This window comes from Bos taurus, chromosome 3 (assembly GCF_002263795.3).
Source record: "Bos taurus isolate L1 Dominette 01449 registration number 42190680 breed Hereford chromosome 3, ARS-UCD2.0, whole genome shotgun sequence".
Classification (NCBI taxonomy): domain Eukaryota; kingdom Metazoa; phylum Chordata; class Mammalia; order Artiodactyla; family Bovidae; genus Bos; species Bos taurus.
The window spans coordinates 99319367-99338008 of record NC_037330.1 but is presented as its reverse complement, the minus strand read 5'-3'; the positions used below and the strand labels follow the sequence as shown (position 1 = coordinate 99338008).

At 48.1% G+C, this 18642-nt stretch overlaps 1 protein-coding gene and 1 pseudogene across 2 annotated transcripts; both read right to left on the bottom strand.

Moving 5' to 3' along the window:
• Positions 1-1587: 1587 nt before the first annotated feature.
• LOC787656 (nascent polypeptide-associated complex subunit alpha-like) lies at positions 1588-2627 on the bottom strand (annotated as a pseudogene).
• Positions 2628-3317: 690 nt separating this feature from the next.
• Positions 3318-18397, bottom strand: CYP4A22 (cytochrome P450, family 4, subfamily A, polypeptide 22). Of its 2 annotated transcripts, NM_001098990.1 has the most exon segments (13): positions 3318-3532; positions 4377-4549; positions 7077-7153; positions 7278-7342; positions 10722-10855; positions 10952-11142; positions 11227-11333; positions 11778-11932; positions 12301-12425; positions 13355-13482; positions 13936-13980; positions 14563-14704; positions 18164-18397. In NM_001098990.1, coding segments are annotated over 13 exon segments (1548 nt in total). In that variant the 5' UTR covers positions 18359-18397; the 3' UTR covers positions 3318-3521.
• Between the last annotated feature and the right edge of the window lie 245 nt (positions 18398-18642).

The window sequence follows — 18642 nt, the reverse complement described above, 5'->3', positions numbered from 1 at the left end:
GGTATAAATTCTGCCCCTTCTGAGATGGCCTCTGGGGTACTCCTGCCATCATCAGCATCTGTATCACTGTTACCTGGTGCCCTGGGCATGTGAGTTTTGGCTGGGGAAGGTAGCAGAGTGACATTAAAGGGTGGCTTCCTGGAAGAGATGGTGCTTGAATCAGGCTTTAAGGCAGGGTGAGGTATGAGGGTGCAAAGAGGGACTTTTGGAGAAGGACTCAGGCTGGGGCTACGTGGGGAATTAGTGCTCTTCCCAAAGTAGTCCCTGCCTGATGGCTGGGAGCATATACACCTCTAGGGTTCAAGTCTAAAGCCATTAGTGGGCTTCAGTCCAGGAATTGGACAGGTGTGGAAGGAAGGGAACTGGGCTCTAGGGGAGAGGCAAGAGAGGGAGAATTCTGGCTTTGGGACTTGGGGATGTCTTTATATTGCCCTGGGGATAGACCACCTGGAGACACATCCTTCCTGCTGCTGATGCGTGGCCTCTGAGAAGAAGGTCACAGCCTTGGGAGTCGGGCCATGGGCCTCATGCTCACTCCTACAAAGCCTTGTCAAGACTCAGATCTCCTTGCTCACCTGAGGCTGGGATGCTGAGGCCTCACCAGAGTGTCTCCCATGCCACCCACTTTCCCCTCTGTCCTGGCCCTGGACAGAACTTTCTCTGCACAAGTGAAAAAATGGTTTCCATAGGCATTCCTGGGGAGAAGAGCTCAGTGTACCATCCATCTCTGACCCATGGGTGGAACTCAAGTCTAGGATGCATCTACTCCTCTGATCCCTGGATTGTCAGGAGGCCAGTGAGGCAGGACTGGAAGAAGCTGTTATCCCACTTAAACACTAAGGGAAGGAACCTGACTCTGCCCTCTTCTGACTAAGACTCCATGGGTAGAATTGCATCTCTCTCTGAGGGCACATGCCCTTGAGTCAGAAGGAATGGGGAAGGTCCCTGTGAGAGGGGAGCTGGGGGACCAATGGGCACCAAAGCTGAATTCCATTTAATCCTACCAGCTCTCCAAAGAGATCCTGCTGCCTCATAGGATCCAGGATTTGTGCACATGTGTGTGAGCAGAGTGTGGAGTGTGTAAGGGGCACATATAGCTTGAGGTTGCACAGGGATTGTCTATGTACAACCCCAGCTGCTACATGTATATGATATGTACAACCCCAGTTGTATCCTGGCAGATGCACGTAGGAGTATGGATGCAGCTGGGGTCTTTCCTACTGCCTGGAACAAGCCGGGTCTCTTCTTGGTAATTCTCTTCAGCTCCTGTAAAATCCTGTGATTACAACTCATGTTCATGGCTGGCCACACAGAAGAAAAAGTTCCCATCTCCCCATGCTCTGAGAGTGACTAGACTGACCCTTTCGGTGCCACTTCACTCCAGGGGACTCGTCAAACTTCCTGCCTAGGACACACCCAGCTAACTCTACTGCTCCATTCCTGGTCAAACACAGTGTCTACCTGGCCACTTTTTTTTTTTTTTTTTTCCATCCAACAAGAAGCATTAACTTTATTAATGTTAGAAACAGTACAAACTTCAAAGTCAGCTGCAGTTACTCTTTTGAAGCACCAAAAAAGGTCCTTTTTTCAGATAGGTATTGTTAATGCCGTAATAGCACTTACAATATCATTACTGTTGTTCTTCAGGGCTCGGACTGCCTTTGTTCTTGACACATTTGCTTGTGACGTGACCGATTCTAGCCCCTTAACTTCCACACCTGTTTCATCAACCTCTTCCTCTTCACTCTCCTCTTGTACAGTTGGAATCTGTGTTTTCCTGAATTTTGGAAACAGCTTCACTTTGAACGTTGAATTTCTCAGCAGCTGCTAATTGTACTTGCTGAGATAAGTCCTTGATCTTGGCTTCCCTCAAAACTATCTAGGTATTTGAAGCTGGGCTCTTGTACACATCTGGTTTCTTGATGACAAAAAGGATATTCTTAGATGTCTGGATAGCCACTCTAGTAACCCCTGTAACCTGGTGAAGACCTAGTTTGGACATAGCCTTCCACGCCTTCCTTTCACTCCAGCTCTGTTTTGCTTTCCTAACTGGTTCTTCATCAGTTTCAGCTGCTGCTGCCAGCCGGGCTTGTGTGGTTGCTTGCACAGAATCCTGTTCCTCAAGTTCTGGTTTCTGTTCTAGACCTTGTCTCAGCCTGCGACTGTGGCAACTCCTGCTCTAGGGCAGGGATTTTTCTGCGGCTTCACCGGGTGTTTTGTAGGGGGAGTGCAGAACTAAGATGGCCATAGAAAGAGAGCAAGTGAGAGTGTGACCCACCTGTTGCAGAAGAAAGCCTTCCCCTGGTCACTTCTAGAAGCAGAATGAACTAGCCTGGTGACCTAGGAACCTGGAGATGGGGAGAGGATTACTGGTCTGAAGGTCCCGGCCACAGGCACTGGCTGGGGAGAGGTCCCATTAGGAGGCACATGGCAACAGCACAGCACAGCGCTGCTGGGAGGTCTCCTCTGGCACCAGGACACTGGTCTAGGAAGGGCAGGGGTGGAAGGGAAGAGGACCTGTGTGCAGAACCAGAAGAGAGCAGGGCTGGGTGCAGAGAGGCTGGAGGAGGAGTGCAAAGGGTCTGGTTCTGGTCAGTGCCCAGGGTCAGGAGGACAGGCCCCAACATGGTCTCCAGGAATGGCAGGGTTGAAGAAGCCTGTCCTCACTCAGAGTGGCCAGGCTGCATGCCAGGGACTCCAAGGTGCTATCCTGTGGGGGAGGTGCCACCAGCTGTCCTGGATTTGGGTCTGACACCTGTTAGCAGTAGCCAAGCCTTGTGCCCAGTTGGCTCCTCCTATACCCTCCAGCACAGCTGCCCACTCTAGGCTTCTGAGGAGCCTGAGGCCATGCCTGAGAGGAAGGGCTGCCAAGGGACTGGAGAGAAGGCCAGCCTGGACTCTGCTCAAATCTCATTTGGAGTGAAGAAGCCCCTTGTGTCTGGCCAAGTCTGTAATGTCTTCCCTGCTAGCACAGGGTGGGTGCTGGCTGGGCCCCTCTACAGATGGGGTGAGGAAGCCACCACGGAAGAGCAGGAGGCTCCTTCCCTGACAGGTGCTGGTGTGAGCATCTTCCCTCTGAGCCTTTGGAGACAAGCCCTTTCTCCTGACTCAGCTGTCATGGGAGCTTCAGGTGCCAGGCAGCATGTGGGGCATGAGGGACCTCAGAGTGTGAGGCTGCAGTGGGGCCAGACACACTTTCCCTGCTGGGGTTCCAGCCCCACAGAGCAGGTGTCATCTCCCCTCCTCCTCTCTACTGTCTTCCCTCCGCTTCTTTCTCTTTTGTTTCATCCAGATCCTTTCAGAGAAGACAAGTACACTCCATATGACATGCAAACTTTATTAAGGGAGAGCAAGAGAGGGGAAGCCACATGACTGACACATGGGTAGGCACTGGAGAGAGCCGGAGACAGGCTGATGGTGGTCACACAAGACTTAACATGTCCAGCAATGGCTGCCCAGGTGTCCTCATCCTAATCACCAGACAGGAGAACAAGTCTGTCTTATCTGAGTTGTTCATCTAATCACAAAAGTCCTGGTGAAAGAGAAAGTGATGTGAAGACAGAAGCAGAGGGATGTTTGAGATGCTGCTCAATTCACATAGGGAGGAGGGCCCAGGAGCCAAGGAATGCAAGGATTGCAGAGCTAGATGCAGAACAGGCAAAGAGTGGGACCCGGTCCTAGATCTTTGGAGGTGGAGCCCACCAACATCTTCCTTTTCCCAGGGAAACCCACTTCAGATTTCTCACTCCAGAGTCTTCAGAGAATAACTTTGTATTTTTCTAAGTCTCTAAGATATTCTGCCCTGTGCTTAGTCAAGTCCAACTCTTTGCCATCCTGTGAACTGCAATCCACCAGGCTCCTCTGTTCATGGGATTTCCCAGGCAAGAATACTGGAGTGGGTTGCCATTTCCTTCTCCAAGGGATCTTCCTGACCCAGATATTGAATTTCTCTCTGGTGGCTCCTGCATACCAGGTGGGTTCTTTATCCCATAAGCCATCAGAGAAGCCCCAAGTCCCTAAGCCAATGGCAAATTATTTTAGAAGCAAATATACGTGAATTCAGGGTCAGATAGGCAGGCAGAAGGGGAGAAACAGAGGAGAGAACAGACAGACTGGAGGGTATCAGGTGATCAGGATTCCAGTGGACAGTGAGAGATACAGGGGGTCAGAGACAGATGGAGAGACAGCAGATAGAGAGCCTGGAGAAAGGTGAGAGGAGAAGGGCAGAAAGTCAGCTGCTGGGCAGGAGGCAGGAGATAAGGCAAGCTGGTAGGGGGTAGACAGAAGCAGGAAATGGGCAAAGGGGCAAGGACAGGGAGAGTGACAGCAAGACAGGATGGCGGGCAGGGGCCCTCAGAGCTTGTCCTTGTCTCCACCTGGATCAGACAGTTTCCTGAGCTGCAAGTGGATCCCATTTTTGGATCTCAGCACCATGATTGGAGTGGGCACAGGGACCCTGGAGGGATCTGGTGACAGCTCAAAGCGAAGCAAGGTCAGGGCCACGGCCACCTTCAACTCATTCATGGCAAACTGCTTCCCGATGCAGTTCCTGGGTTGGGAGATAAAAAGGAAGAGAGCAGAGGTTTCTAACCCCTGCTGATCACAGGGATTCAGGGCTGCCCTCCACATGGCCCAGCCCTGATCCCTTCCTTACTCATTGCATTGAACTTGACAGCCAAGCCTTGGGCCAAACTCTTCCCCTGACCTATGACAAAGCCCACCTCTCCAAGGACTATCTCCTACCTTCTACTTCTGCTCTCAGCAGGAAAACCTGGGGAGCGTCAGTGCTCTAAGCTACAGAGTCAAGTCAACTGGATCCAGACTGTGAACTAGTATTCACTCATCCACTGGCAATTCCCGGTTTCAGGTCAGCCCAGGGCACTGTAGGGGCAGGGTGGACAGCCTCTCAGGACCTTACCACCTATGGTAGACAAACAGGCTGCCCAGTTCCCAGAGATGACAAGACAGGGTTGTGTAAGGAGTCAGAATGGCAACAGGGAGGCTTCCTGGTGGGACATGGGTTAACAACCCTAACCAGCTGACCATTTGCCTCTGAATTAATGGTCTGGCTTCCTGTCCCCCTCAGCCCCTCAGTCAATCTACCTTTGGAATGCTCCATTCTAATCCAGAAATGACCTTCCTAACCATTCCTTGGGCTCCTCATCTGGCCTTTTCAGCCTCCATTCCTCCCCTCCCTCTAAAGCCCCAGTAGCTCCAGGCCTGCTATCTTCCACATCACAGGGAGCACACGTCCCAGTGCCTCAGCGGCATCACAGCCCTCTCTGGATTCTTCCTCACTCACCTGGGATCTGTCCAGCTCCTCTTTCTGACTCAGCAACTGTTGAGGTCCCCTCCCCTCCTCACCTCTGCCATCCTCATGCTCAAGGCTCCATCCAGTGACCACCACCCTCACCCCCTCTGCTGGCTGCACCTCTTCCCACTCTGGACCCTGAAGGTACCATGGGTGTAACTCAAGGACACAGCACATCCAGTGCCCAGCACAGTGCCGGATCATGGATCCTCCACAGTCTTTTCAAGGAATGAATGAGTGAAAGAGTGGATGTGTGAATGATGTCTGTCTTGAGGAGACATGTTGTTGACAGTGAGCCCTGGGGGAGGACAGCGTTATCATCCCTGTGTTCCCATCTCCTAGCACAGGTCTTGGCACATGGACACGCTTAATACATACTTTCACATTTGAACAATATTAATTGAATTGAAAACAACTCAAGTGGACTGAGAGTATAACAAATATTCATTCTGACCTAAAATCAAGCTGCCTAGTTTCCCCTTTCCTCTAGTGGCAGCTGCATGATGTGCAGCCATGTCTACAAGGAAGGACTGGACCCTGGTGTAAACCAAATTCTAGAAGCAATTCAGGAAGACAATTTGCTTCAAAGCTGTTCTGTGAATGTTGATTCACAGTTGAAAATTTCCTAGAACTGTAGAGTCAGAAAAAACTTGTTTCTACTAAGTTACAAAGCCACTGAAGTTACTATTTTAGGGGAGGTTCTGTAGCCCATGGACGGAGGAACCTGGTAGGCTGCAGGCCATGGGGTCGCGAAGAGTCGGACACGACTGAGTGACTTCCATTTCACTTTCATGCATTGGAGAAGGCAGTGGCAACTCACTCCAGTGTTCTTGCCTGGAGAATCCCAGGGACAGCGGAGCCTGGTGGGCTGCCGTCCATGGGGTCGCACAGAGTCGGACACGACTGAAGTGACTTAGCAGCAGCAGCAGCTGTAGCCTTTAAGATCTTCAGTCATTTAGGAATGTATCATCCAGGTTAATAGCTATTTCAAAGGTGCTTTATACTTTACATGCAAGGGACTTTACAAATGCTTGTCAAATAAAAAATAGTTTTCTCCCCAAAGCTGACTTGATTGTCCTCCACTTTACTCTTTATCTTGCTAACATTAGACTCTGTAGACTCTGAGACTATGATATATAACTTCTGCTATTATATAAAGAATTTTGGCAACAGGAAAATATGTCATGGTTATATTAATATGAAGCCAAAATTATGTCAGATGTACTGTAGAACTAGAGAACACACTCATGACTGTGAAACTTATTCAAACAACAACTGACTAATCACAGACATGACTCAAAGCCTCAGGACATGGAAGGCAACCGATATTCCAAACCCATGCAAACACAATAGATACAGTGAGAGGTGGACTGGTGGATTAAGTAGAAAGGCAGTAGGCTGGCTAGCAATGTGGGAACAGAAGAAACCGTCTTTTAAGGTGACTGAAATTGTCCAAACCAAACATGTGTAGCTTAACTTTCAAGAAGACTTCTAATGTTAAGATGTCATACTCCTAAAGTGAGGAAAACCCTGGATACTTTGGATCAGTCACTGACATGGAAATGATGTCCATCCTTGTGGACATCAGGAGGTCAACGTCATTGTGGCGGGCCCTAAAGACCTTCTTGTACATGGAGACCCATGCCTCCTTCTCACCACATCAGCACACAAGGACAGAACTGCATGCACCACATACTAATGTAGACAGTCACACATATCAGGGAGCAACCAGTGACACCTGCTTCCCCCAGTACAGAGGCCTCACCTGGATCCTCCTGAGAAGGGCAGGAAGGCATAGCTGTGTTGAGTAGAACCTGGTGAGAACCGGGTTGGGTCAAACACCTGCAGAGAGAACAATGGGGCTAGGACAGTGGTGGTCAAACTCCTCACATCAATCCACAGAGCAGGAGCAGCAGCGGCTGGTGTGGAGCGAGCATCCCATCCCCTCCTCACACCATCAACTTGCCTCTGGATTCGGCCACACGTTTGGGTTGTGATGAAGTCCATAAAAGGAGAGGGAGACTAAGATTCCTGCGGGGCAGAGGAGAGAGAGAAGCCTGATGGTCCCCATGAAGCAGGGGGAGTATGTCTTCACAAAAGTCCTGGGAACCACCATGGGAGCACCCTCCATCACTCTGAATGAAATGATGTTCTTGCAAGACAGGTGGGCTGGGCATGAAAAAGCACATGAGCTCCATTAGGAGTAGGTGACCAGGAAATAGGACTGAGAAGTAAAAGAATTGGAGGCTTACATTTAGGAGCAATTCAGGTGACAACTCACATTTATCAAGTGCCATCATGACCCTGGGGAATGTGCAATAACTCATTTAATCCTCACACAGCCCTCAAGGAAGGCAGTTCTATCCCCATGAACCGATGAAGCACCTGAGCCTCAGAAAGATTAAGGGATTTGTCTATGATCACACAGCTAAGATGGGGAAGGGCTGGGATTCAGACCCACTGTGAGGTGAATCAGTGGGTGGCCTCCAGCCATGGCAGGGCTCTCAGACTTCATCATCAGCTGCTCTCTGCCACCCACCAGAGAAATCCTCAGAGACTGGACTCTCCGACCCATGACAGTGGAGTCCCTAAGCTCCCTCCTTTACTTGGATCCACGTGGAAGAAGCATGCTTCCCCCTGCTTCTGTCTGCTTTTCTCTTAAGTCTTCAGGTTTCAAGGAATTAGAGTTTTAGTTTCCATTATAAGACCACATTCAAGGGTTAACATTTGTTTATTGAGCTTTTGTTGCATTCAAGTTCCGTGTCAATCATGTTTTTATTGGATGTTACTAGCTGTACAATGTTGTGTGTGTACATTGAGAGAGAGAGAGAGAGAGATGGAAATAGCAACCCACTCATTGTTTTACTTGGATGTTACTAGGACTAGATCTGATAGACAGAGTACCTGATGAACTATGGACTGAGGTTCGTGACATTGTACAGGAGACAGGGATCAAAACCATCCCTATGGAAAAGAAATGAAAAAAAAAAAAAAATGGCTGACTGAGGAGGCTTTAAAAATAGTTGTGAAAAGAAGAGAAGTGAAAAGCAAAGGAGAAAAAGAAAGATATTCCCATTTGAACGCAGAGTTCCAAAGAATAGCAAGGAGAGATAAAAAGAAAGCCTTCCTCAGTGATCAATGCAAAGAAATAGAGGAAAACAACAGAATGGGAAAGACTAGAGATCTCTTCAAGAAAATTAGAGATACCAAGGGAACATTTCATATAAAGATGGCTTCAATAAAGGACAGAGATGGTAAGGGGTATGGACATAAAAGAAGCAGAAGATATTAAGACGAGGTGGCAAGGATACACAGAGGAACTGTACAAGAAAGATCTTCACGACCCAGATAATCACGATGGTGTGAGACATTCTGGGATGTGAAGTCAAGTGGGCCTTAGGAAGCATCACGATGAACAAAGCTAGTGGAGGTGATGGAATTCCAGTTGAGCTATTTCAAATCCTGAAAGATGATGTTGTGAAAGTGCTGCACTCAATATGCCAGCAAATTTGGAAAACTCAGCAGTTTTCTGAGGACTGGAAAAGGTCAGGTTTCATTCCAATCCCAAAGAAAGGCAATGCCAAAGAATGCTCAAACTACCACACAATTGCACTCATCTCACACGCTAGTAAAGTAATGCTCAAAATTCTCCAAGCCAGGCTTCAGCAATACGTGAACTGTGAACTTCCAGATGTTCAAGCTGGTTTTAGAAAAGGCAGAGGAACCAGAGATCAAATTGCCAACATCTGCTGGATCATCGAAAAAGCAAGAGAGTTCCAGAAAAATATCTATTTCTGCTTTATTGACTGTGCCAAAGCCTTTGACTGTGTGGATCACAGTAAACTGTGGAAAATTCTGAAAGAGATAGGAAGACCAGACCACCTGACCTGCCTCTTGAGAAACCTGTATGCAGGTCAGGAAGCAACAGTTAGAACTGGACATGGAACAACAGACTGGTTCCAAATAGGAAAAGGAGTATGTCAAGGCTGTACATTGTCACCCTGCTTATTCAACTTCTATGCAGAGTACATCATGAGAAACGCTGGGCTGAAAGAAGCAAAAGCTGGAATTAAGATTGCCAGGAGAAATATCAATAACCTCAGATATGCAGATGACACCCTTACGGCAGAAAACAAAGAGGAACTGAAGAGCTTCGTGATGAAAGCGAAAGAGGAGAGTGAAAAAGTGGCTTAAAACTCAACATTCAGAAAAATAAGATCATGGGATCTGGCCCGATCACTTCATGGCAAATAGATGGGGAAACAATAGAAACAGTGACAGACTTTATTTTCTTGGACTCCAAAATCACTGTAGATGGTGATTGCAGTGATGAAATTAAAAGACGCTTGCTCTTTGGAAGAAAAGCTAATACCAACCAAGACAGCATATTAAAAAGCCAAGAAATCACTTTGAGATGAAGGTCCATATAGTCAAAGCTATGGTTTTTCCGGTAGTCATGTATGGATGTGAAAGTTGGACCATAAGGAAAGCTGAGCACTGAAGAATTGATGCTTTTGAACTGTGGTGTTGGAGAAGAGTCTTGAGAGTCCCTTGGACTGCAAGGAGATCCAACCAGTCCATTCTAAAGGAAATCAGTCCTGAATATTCATTGGAAGGACTGATGCTGAAGCTGAAACTCCAGTACTTTGGCCACCTCATGCAAAGATCTGATTCATTGGAAAAGACCCTTTTGCTGGGAAAGACAGACAGCTGGAGGAAAGGGGGATGAAGTTTGGATGGCATCACCGACTCGATGGACATGAGTTTAAGTAATCTCTTGGAGTTGGTGATGGACAGGGAAGCCTGGCGTATTGCAGTCCATGGGGTTGCAGTCAGACACGACTGAGTGACTGAACCGAACTGATGTCTACATCTCCATTCCTTCTCTGCAAATGGTTCATCAGTACTATTTTTCTGGATTCTATATATATGTGTTAATATATGATATTTGTTTTTCTGTTTCTGAGTTATTTCACTCTGTATAACAGGCTGCAGGTTCATCCACCTCACTGCAACAGACTCAGTTTCATACTGTTTTATGACAGTAATATTCCCTTGAGTTTATGGACCACATCTTCATAATCCATTCATTTGTTGATGGACATATAGTTTGCTTCCATGTCCTGGCTATTGTAAATAATGCTGCAATGAACACTGTGGTACACATTCTTTTTTATTTCCAGGGTCTCAGGTTAAATTCCCAGTAGTGGGATTGTTGTATATATGGTAGTATTATTCCTAGGTTTTTAAAGGAAAACATTTTTCAAAACTCATTCAAACTAGTGGGTAAGTATTAACTTCTGGCAGAAAAAAATCAGAGCATACTGCAACTGGGAAAGCATATGTGGATTTCTGGTCTACCACATGGTCCTACAGAGTGCTTAGGTGAGTGGTGAGGTGAAGTTCATACCTGCAGGTAAGGAGCGTCCATCAGGAAAGGTGATGGGCTTTCTCAGCTCTCTGCCAATGAATGGTACTGGTGGATAAAGTCTCATTGCCTCCTTGATGCACATGGTCGTGTAGCGCATCTGGTCCAGGTGATCCCTGCAAGGAAGCCCATCTGAGAGCAGGCAGGACAGGACAAGCAGGGATTCTCTCTAGCTAGGTGGGACAGGGCTCTTCCATCTCCTGGACGCTCACCAGGTGATGGAGGCGCCATCCCCCAGGAGGCTCTGGATCTCTTCCCGACACCTCTGCTGATGCTCAGGATGGGAGGCTAGAGCATAGAGGATCCAGGAGATGCCACTGGCTGTGGTGTCATGACCCTCGAACATGAACGTGTCCACTTCAGCACGGAGGTCCTCGTCAGACAAGCTGCTCCCATTCTCCATCTGTGGAGGCAGGGCCAGAGTGCAGGGTCTGCCCTTCCTGTGTACTTCTGCCCAAAAGCTCAGGCTTCTCTTGGCTACACTTACTCTGGCAAGGAGGAGGATGTCCAGGAAGTCCAAGTGCCTCCTGCTCCTCACCTTCTCCAGCTCTCCCTCCTTCTGCAGGTGAGCCTTCCTCTCCTTGATCACTGCATCTGTCCCAGAAAAGAGGTTCCCAGCCAGAGCTGAGGACTCTGGGGGCCCATATGCAGCCCCACCATAGCCCCATCTGCCCCTCAGGCCCAGTCTGGGTGCCAGGTGGATGAGGTGGGTGGCACTGGGTGAGCATGTCAGGACTGAGAGCTCCAGCGACATCTACTCCAGGCAGCAATCCCTAAAGTAACACAGCCCATGAAGGCTCTGCCTGAATGCTGCTGGGAAGGGGGGTCTCACTCAGTCATCACCAACCTGGTGACTCCTGTAACTCCCTACACAACACCTGAAACCCCGACCTCTGGGTTCCCAGTCCCTGCAGCAGGTGGGCGTGTGCCATCTCCTGAAGAGGAAACAGGAGTCTGGCCTCTGCCTGAAGAATCAAGGCCAGGTCCTCCCATATGTGCCTGATGAAGGTGGGGGAGCAGCCCAGGAGGGAGGGGAACCTGTGTGTTGATGGGTGAGCTGGCAGGCCCGGTGGTTCCAGCGGCCTTCAGGAGTCAGCCTGTAGATGAGGTCGTTCTGGTGGAAAGCATTCCGGAGTCGGGAAACAATCAGATGACTGAGGTCCCTGATGGCCTGGATGTAGGACTGGGAGCTCCTGAAGGGAGAGGATGCAGAAGAGGCTGGAGTTGAGGGAGGCGCTGACTTAGAGAGGGACTGGGGCTCTGGGTCAAGGATTCCTCATCAGTGGGGACAGGGAGCACTGAGGTATTGCCATTTCTGTCTTAGCCTGTGGAGCCCCTCAGTATTTACAAGTGGCCTGAGGATCCAGGCTTCTCCCTGTGTAGGAAACTGGAACTAGTGATTGAGTCAAGAATAGTCTGGGTAGAATTTGACTTTGGTCCATGTCTCTCGCAGAACTTACTTTTTGTGCTGAGAAGCATTAACACTGCCCTTATTGCCTCTCAGGTAAGTCATTCCCAGCTGGTGAGAAAAGGACCCTGCTGTTGAAGAGCTGTCACTGACCTGTCCATCTGGACGCTGCCCTGGTGGCTGAAGGCGCACTTCATGATGGTGTCCAGGGTCATCAAGGAGACATGTCCAAAGATCTCCAGATGTGAGTCCTGGCTGACAAGCTCTTCCCACTTGTCCTGTGGAGGTATGGGGATTGACCCTACTCTGCTTCCCCAGAAGGCCTGGCTTTCTCTCTGTCTCTACATCTTCAGATGAAATTTCCTAATTTTCTAAGCAGACTTGTTTTAGCAACTTAGGGCTGTAACACACATGTATAATGCAATGACTATTTCTTTGAACTGTTACTATATAATAGTTGTATTCTCTTCTAATATCCTAATTAATTATGAATTTTAGGAATAATTTATGATATTAACCAGCTTGTGGCTGAGCAGAAAGCATAGTCAGGGGAGAATATTTTGTGTCCTGAGGTCAGATCTGGAAAAGTGTTATCAACACTACAAAGCAAATATTTCAAGGCAAGGAAAAGCTAAAGTGACTCTAATGGGGCTCTTAGAAGGGGCATGAACTACTCAATTCCTTTCATTCATTTAATGTTACCTAAGACCAGGTGATGCCCAGTCCAGATCAGAGGTGATGTTTGTGAAGACCCAGCTCTGTGATGTAGACCTGGACTCATTTCCTCCCATGAGTGGCTCAGTGATGTGCAGAAGCCATGGAACCCAGGCCAGAGCCCACCTGTGTGACATCCTGGGATGTCCACTCTGCCACCGAAGCTGCCATTGCCCAGGCCAGCCAGGGCCAGTTTGCACTGACCTCCTTGATCTAACCCCCTGTGTTCAAACATGGAGATGGGAGAAGAGTGGACCCTGAATACACCAAGACCCTGATTTCTCTTGGTGAGGAGAAAAGTATGCATCCAAGCTGGTGCCTAGATGTTCCTCTGTCCCACCTAGCTTTAATGAACACTGTCTCATACTAAGTTGAGAATGCATCATTCCGTGGGGCTCTATTCAATGGATGTCTGAGGGACATAAATGTCTGATAGTGGACTATGTCAGCTGTCCTGGATTCTAGTGCATATGGTGACAAGGGATGGACTCACCAGCATCACTCGGACAGAGTCGGCCATGATTCCCACGTAGGCCTTCAGGATGTCATAGCGGAAGGCTGGGGTCAGCATCCGCCGGTGCTGGAACCACTTCTGCCCCTCCAATAGCAGCAAACCTGTCCCTGAACCATGGATGGGTGTGTATGGGCATTGGGGAGAGTGGGGCCAACTTGGGAGGAACCAAGGGTGTCAGGAGAAGGCTCATCATGGGCAGGGGTGGGAAAAGCCAGTACATTTCAGGGATGTGAATTTACAGTATGTCTGTCCATAGGATGTGATTACGAGAGCAGTGAAATCGAGGTTGAAAAAGAGTAGGTGGACAGGTGATCAAAGGACTTATCGAAAAGTTAGACTGGGAACATTAGTAAAGACTGAGAAATTATGAAGAAGAAGCTTAGGTAAAAGGAGGGCTACAGCACCATTATAAAGGCTGAGGGTTTTATTAGCAGAAGAGAAATGAGGTTTGATTCAGAGATGAGGGTGCCTGGCACCTGTTGTTCTCCATTTACGCAGAGAGACTGCTCTTGTTTAACCTAAATGGTGGGTGGTCTGCAGTTGTATTTAAATGTACTTACCAATCCAGGGAGCCAAGTATTTGTAGGTTCTATGAGGCTTTGGGTCTGAAAGGTATAGAAGGAATGTGGATGGCAACAGACTTGGCAAGGAGCCTCCAGAGCAGCTGAGGTCTAGACCATAGACTCCCTTCCTTTCTTGGTTCTTATCAGATGACAATCTTTCTGAAGCCACAGCACTCTTGCTTCCCATCCCTGACTCTTTCTGTCCTGATAGTCATTGTGGTCCCAGGAAGGGAGGCTTGGTGCTCCAGAGCAGAACACCCACAGGACTAAGATGGTGAATTGCCCTGAAACATAAACTCAGTTCACTGCCAGAGAATAAGAAAGAACCTGTGGTTTTTCTAGAGCGTGTGGTCATCTGGCCATCTCATGACCCAGAAGAGGCAACAATGAGAGGTGCCCAACCTGTATCAGTGTGGACAGGGAATCATATTCCAGTTCTGGGATCATCTCAATTCGTTTGTAAAAAGTAAGACGAAAGAGAAATCCTAGTCTTGCTTTTGGTTGGGAGGGTGTTTGGAGGAGCTCAGGCCTTGATGTCTGAAGTGTCAGTCTCTTCTGGAATTTCACATCCAGGGACATGTACTCAAATGAAAGATTGTCTCCAGCTGAGGGTTTCCTTCTTACCTGATCTCCCCAGGAACACCTTCATGTAGTCAGGGTCGTAGACCAATACTAAGGCCTTTGTGCCCCACAGCCAGCGAACACAGGCCTTTGGGTATTTCTCTACCCTTTCCAGTAGTGGTGGCAGCTCACTCTCCTTTTGGAACTGTCATCAAGGGAAAGACAAGTCAATAATGCCTTTCTTTTAGTTCTGGAGCTGATGTCAGGGTGAAGGTCTGGAAGGGTACCGGATTATCATTCTGGATCCATCAGCAGAACTAAGAGTTTAGAACTATTTCTTCTGACCTGGAATCTAATCCAACCTTGCAGGCTGTCCATCACTGTCCTAAGATCGGATTCTGTCCCATGTCAGGTAGAGGTATGGGCCAACACTACAAACTGCCTACAGAAACTTACATCAAAGATAATTACTTGGTTTATGACAATTTTGGAAATCATTTGTTGCTTGAGCAACTGATAATAATTTCTATCACTTGGTAAGCAGTATTGTCATATGATTCAGTTCAGTCTAGTTCAGTCGCTCAGTCATGCCTGACTCTGTGACCCCATGAACCGCAGCATGCCAGGCCTCCCTGTCCATCCCCAACTCCCGGAGTCTACCCAAACCCATGTCCATTGAGTTGATGATGCCATCCAACCATCTTATTCTCTGTCGTCCCCTTCTCCTCCTGCCCTCAATCTTTCCTAGCATCAGGGTCTTTTCAAGTGAGTCAACTCTTTGCATCAGGTGGCCAACGTATTGGAGTTTCAGCTTCAGCATCAGTCCTTCCAATGAACACCCAGGACTGATCTCCTTTAGGATGGACTGGTTGGATCTCCTTGCAGTCCAAGGGACTCTCAAGAGTCTTCTCCAGCACCACACTTCAAAAGCATCAGTTCTTCGGCGCTCAGCTTTCTTCACAGTCCAACTCTCACATCCATACATAACCACTGGAAAAACCATAGCCTTTAATAGAAGGACCTTTGTTGGCAAAGTAATGTCTCTGCTTTCTAATATGCTGTCTATGTTGGTCATAACTTTACTTCTAAGGAGTAAGCATCTTTTAATTTCATGGCTGCAGTCACCATCTGCAGTGATTTTGGAGCACAGAAATATAAAGTCTGACACTGTTTCCACTGTTTCCCCATCTATTTGCCATGAAGTGATGGGACCAGATGCCATATGATTAGATTTATTTAAAGAATGAACAGATTATATCTTAAGAATTAAATTTATATGTTAATTTAATTTTGCCGTACCAATCACTACACACGTTTAATATTATCCCAGCATACATGTTAATGTTTCTTAGTAAGAAAGATTGTTTGGAATGTATATGGCTAAGTGGAAAAAATTAAATACCACATTGTGTGTATATATTATTATTTTTCATACCGAGTGTGTGCACAGTTGTAGGACAGATTCTGAGTGTACACATATGAGAATGGTATTGAAATAAGATTTTGATATGTGGATTTTTCATCTCATTTTCATTGACTAACTGTCAGAAACTTTTGTACACTTACCACTACTTAGAGGAATCTTTGTAAACTCCTGATTATGGACCACCAAGGCGTTTCCTTTCTGTCTCTACCGTCTCTACTCTTGCCCTGATGAGGTGGCGATTCCACAGGATGCATTGCCTCTGCCTTCAAGATGCTGCTTCCAGTGCTTCTTGCACTGGCTCCACCTGTTCATCTTCCAGGTCTTTGCCCACCTTCTTCCCTCTACCTGGTGGCCTTTTTTCTGTGCCACAGAGCAACTGCCTTTCCTCAACTTTGGAGACTCAGTTTGTTTTGTCACCTCCGGATTTCTCATCAACAATTGGTCCCAGGTGTGTTTCATGTAGTCAAACTGTCTTCACTTCAATGACTCTGTGTAACTCAGAGCAACCCTCTGCCCCTTTGGTATCTGATCTCGGCCTACATTTTTCTGCCATCAGAGTTCCCCAGCTTTGAGGCAACTTGTACTGTGGGTCACGTTCCTTCACTAAGCCTGTGTTTACTGAGCATTTACTTTGTGCCAGGCATGGATTTAAGGTACTAAATTAGGATGCGGCTCTAGATGCTCATCTGTTTGGACCCTGCAGGCTAGTGGAGGAAACTCAGATATTAAGTGGCCAAAACAGGAGTGGGTCATGAAAGTGTGATGGAGAAAAGACAAAGCCTATGGGGACGCTTTGGGGAATAGGGTCTAACTCAGAGCTGGATGTTAGAAAAGTCTTCTTCCTGCACTTGCTATTATTTGATTCATAATTTACCAAGATGATTTCAAGATAGAAACATGAACCAGAGGCAGGCTTTCCAGAAGAAGCTCATAGCTATGATCTTGAAGAGAGAAATAGCTGAATCCAGTTACCACTGAGTTGTGAGAAGGACATCCAAGAGAAAAAGAGTTGTCCTCTCCACTCCTGGGAGACCCAGAATGAAAATGAATTGGGCCTGGGGCTTGTGAGAAAGTCATGTGAGGGATGAGATCATTCCAGGGAGAGAGCACATGGGGAGCCAAGTCCCAGAGGCTGGAATGCACAGGCAGGTGGAGAGGACCTTGAGACACCCAAGGTGCAGGAGATTAGGAAGGAGAGGGGAGAGAGGTACTGGGCCAGCCTGCATGGGGCTTGGGCTACTTCTAGTTCTTCTCTTTGTCTCCACTCTGCTCTAATCGTGCTGCAGAGAAAGAGAGGCCTCAGATCTGTTCAACCTGTGATTGTCTCCTAACAATTGTTTAAGCCACAAACCCTTGGTGAGCCATTTCCACGTGGCCCCTGACTTTGCTCTGAGCTCCCCGTACCCCTAGGCAAGTGCTGCCCCTCCAAGCCTGCAAGCTGCTCTTTTCTCTCCTGCCTGTCCCTCCACACAATGGACTGACACCTCTCTGTGCAGGCTCTGGGCTGGGTGCTGAGGGTGAGGGGGATTACAGGCTCAGTTCCAAGAGCTCATAGTTCAGACAGAGGACACCAAACAGGCAGTTCTCCTCACCTAACCCCATCCTGGGAAACCGTTCCTGCGTGACAGCAACTTGTCAGGAATTAAGCACTGTAATTACATACCAGGAAAAATCCCTCAGTCCTAAGAAACGAAGCCAGTTTTTTCTAATACCTGACATAACACGACCCAGGAAGTGAGCCTCTTTTCCTGTGACCCGCACCGTCTTAGATTCCTGTGTGTTGTCTCCACACACAGTGAACCCACAGGGCTGATCCATCAGACTGATGTCTGTGCTCCCAAGCAAGCTCGGGGCCAGGCAGGGAGCATACAATTGAGTAATGAGCAGGGAAACATCTAGAAGCCTGTTTTGTAAGGACAGTTAAAGCTGCTCTGCCTGGAGAGCAGGGAGAGTCAATAAGGAACAGCCATTGTCTTCAAAGGGCAGGGTTTCCAGGACAGCCTGAGATCTCTCTGAGGAAGGGGTGTCTGACAGACTCGAGGACACCAGCACAGGGCCTGGGAGGAGTGAGCCCCCAGGACTGGATGAGGAGCCTAGATCTAAGAGATAAGCTGTGTTACTTCGTGGGGCCATGTGCTGGTCACACAAAAAGGCTTTGTCCCATGGACTAACTGACCGTGACCATCCCTTACCCCAGCCTTCCCTGCCCTCCCACTCCCCCATCCTGCTCCATCCTACCTCTTTCTTGTGTCCATAGAACCAGTGGGAAGGAGGAGACGGGAATTGATGAAGGGCTTTGAGCAGCCACTGTCTGCGCAGGTAGAGCTGTGCCGCCTTGAGCAGAAGCAGAACCAGGCCGAGCAGGGAGACCACCTGCAGGAGCCCAGAGACCCCACCCAGGGCTCTGGTGGGACTCAGCACAGAGACACTCATGGTGCAGTGGCTTCTGGATCACTGACTGTCCCTGACTGTGGCTGACCTTCCTGGACACCTAGCTTGGTCTGGGAGGATCTCCCCGCCCACATGGGGGAGGGTGAAGGTGAAGGCAGATCTCACACCTGGGCCTCCAGAGTTTTTTTGTGTGTTAGCATTTGGTTTTATTAAATGTAATCTCTCTTATGTTACAAAATGTAAAGAATAAAAAAGAGAAGATAGTATTTATAACTTGAAGGGGGAGTTTGGGTTGTTCTAGGATCCTGCAAACTATCAAACTATCA

Coding starts and splice junctions, on each gene's coding strand:
- CYP4A22 (XM_024988717.2), bottom strand. CDS start 18,358: ATGAGTGTCTCTGTGCTGAGTCCCACCAGAGCCCTGGGTGGGGTCTCT. Junction 12,426..13,354: donor ACTCTGTCCGAGTGATGCTG/GTGAGTCCATCC, acceptor ATACCTCCACAG/GACAAGTGGGAAGAGCTTGT. Junction 11,933..12,300: donor GGCAGCGTCCAGATGGACAG/GTCAGTGACAGC, acceptor CTCTCCCTTCAG/GAGCTCCCAGTCCTACATCC.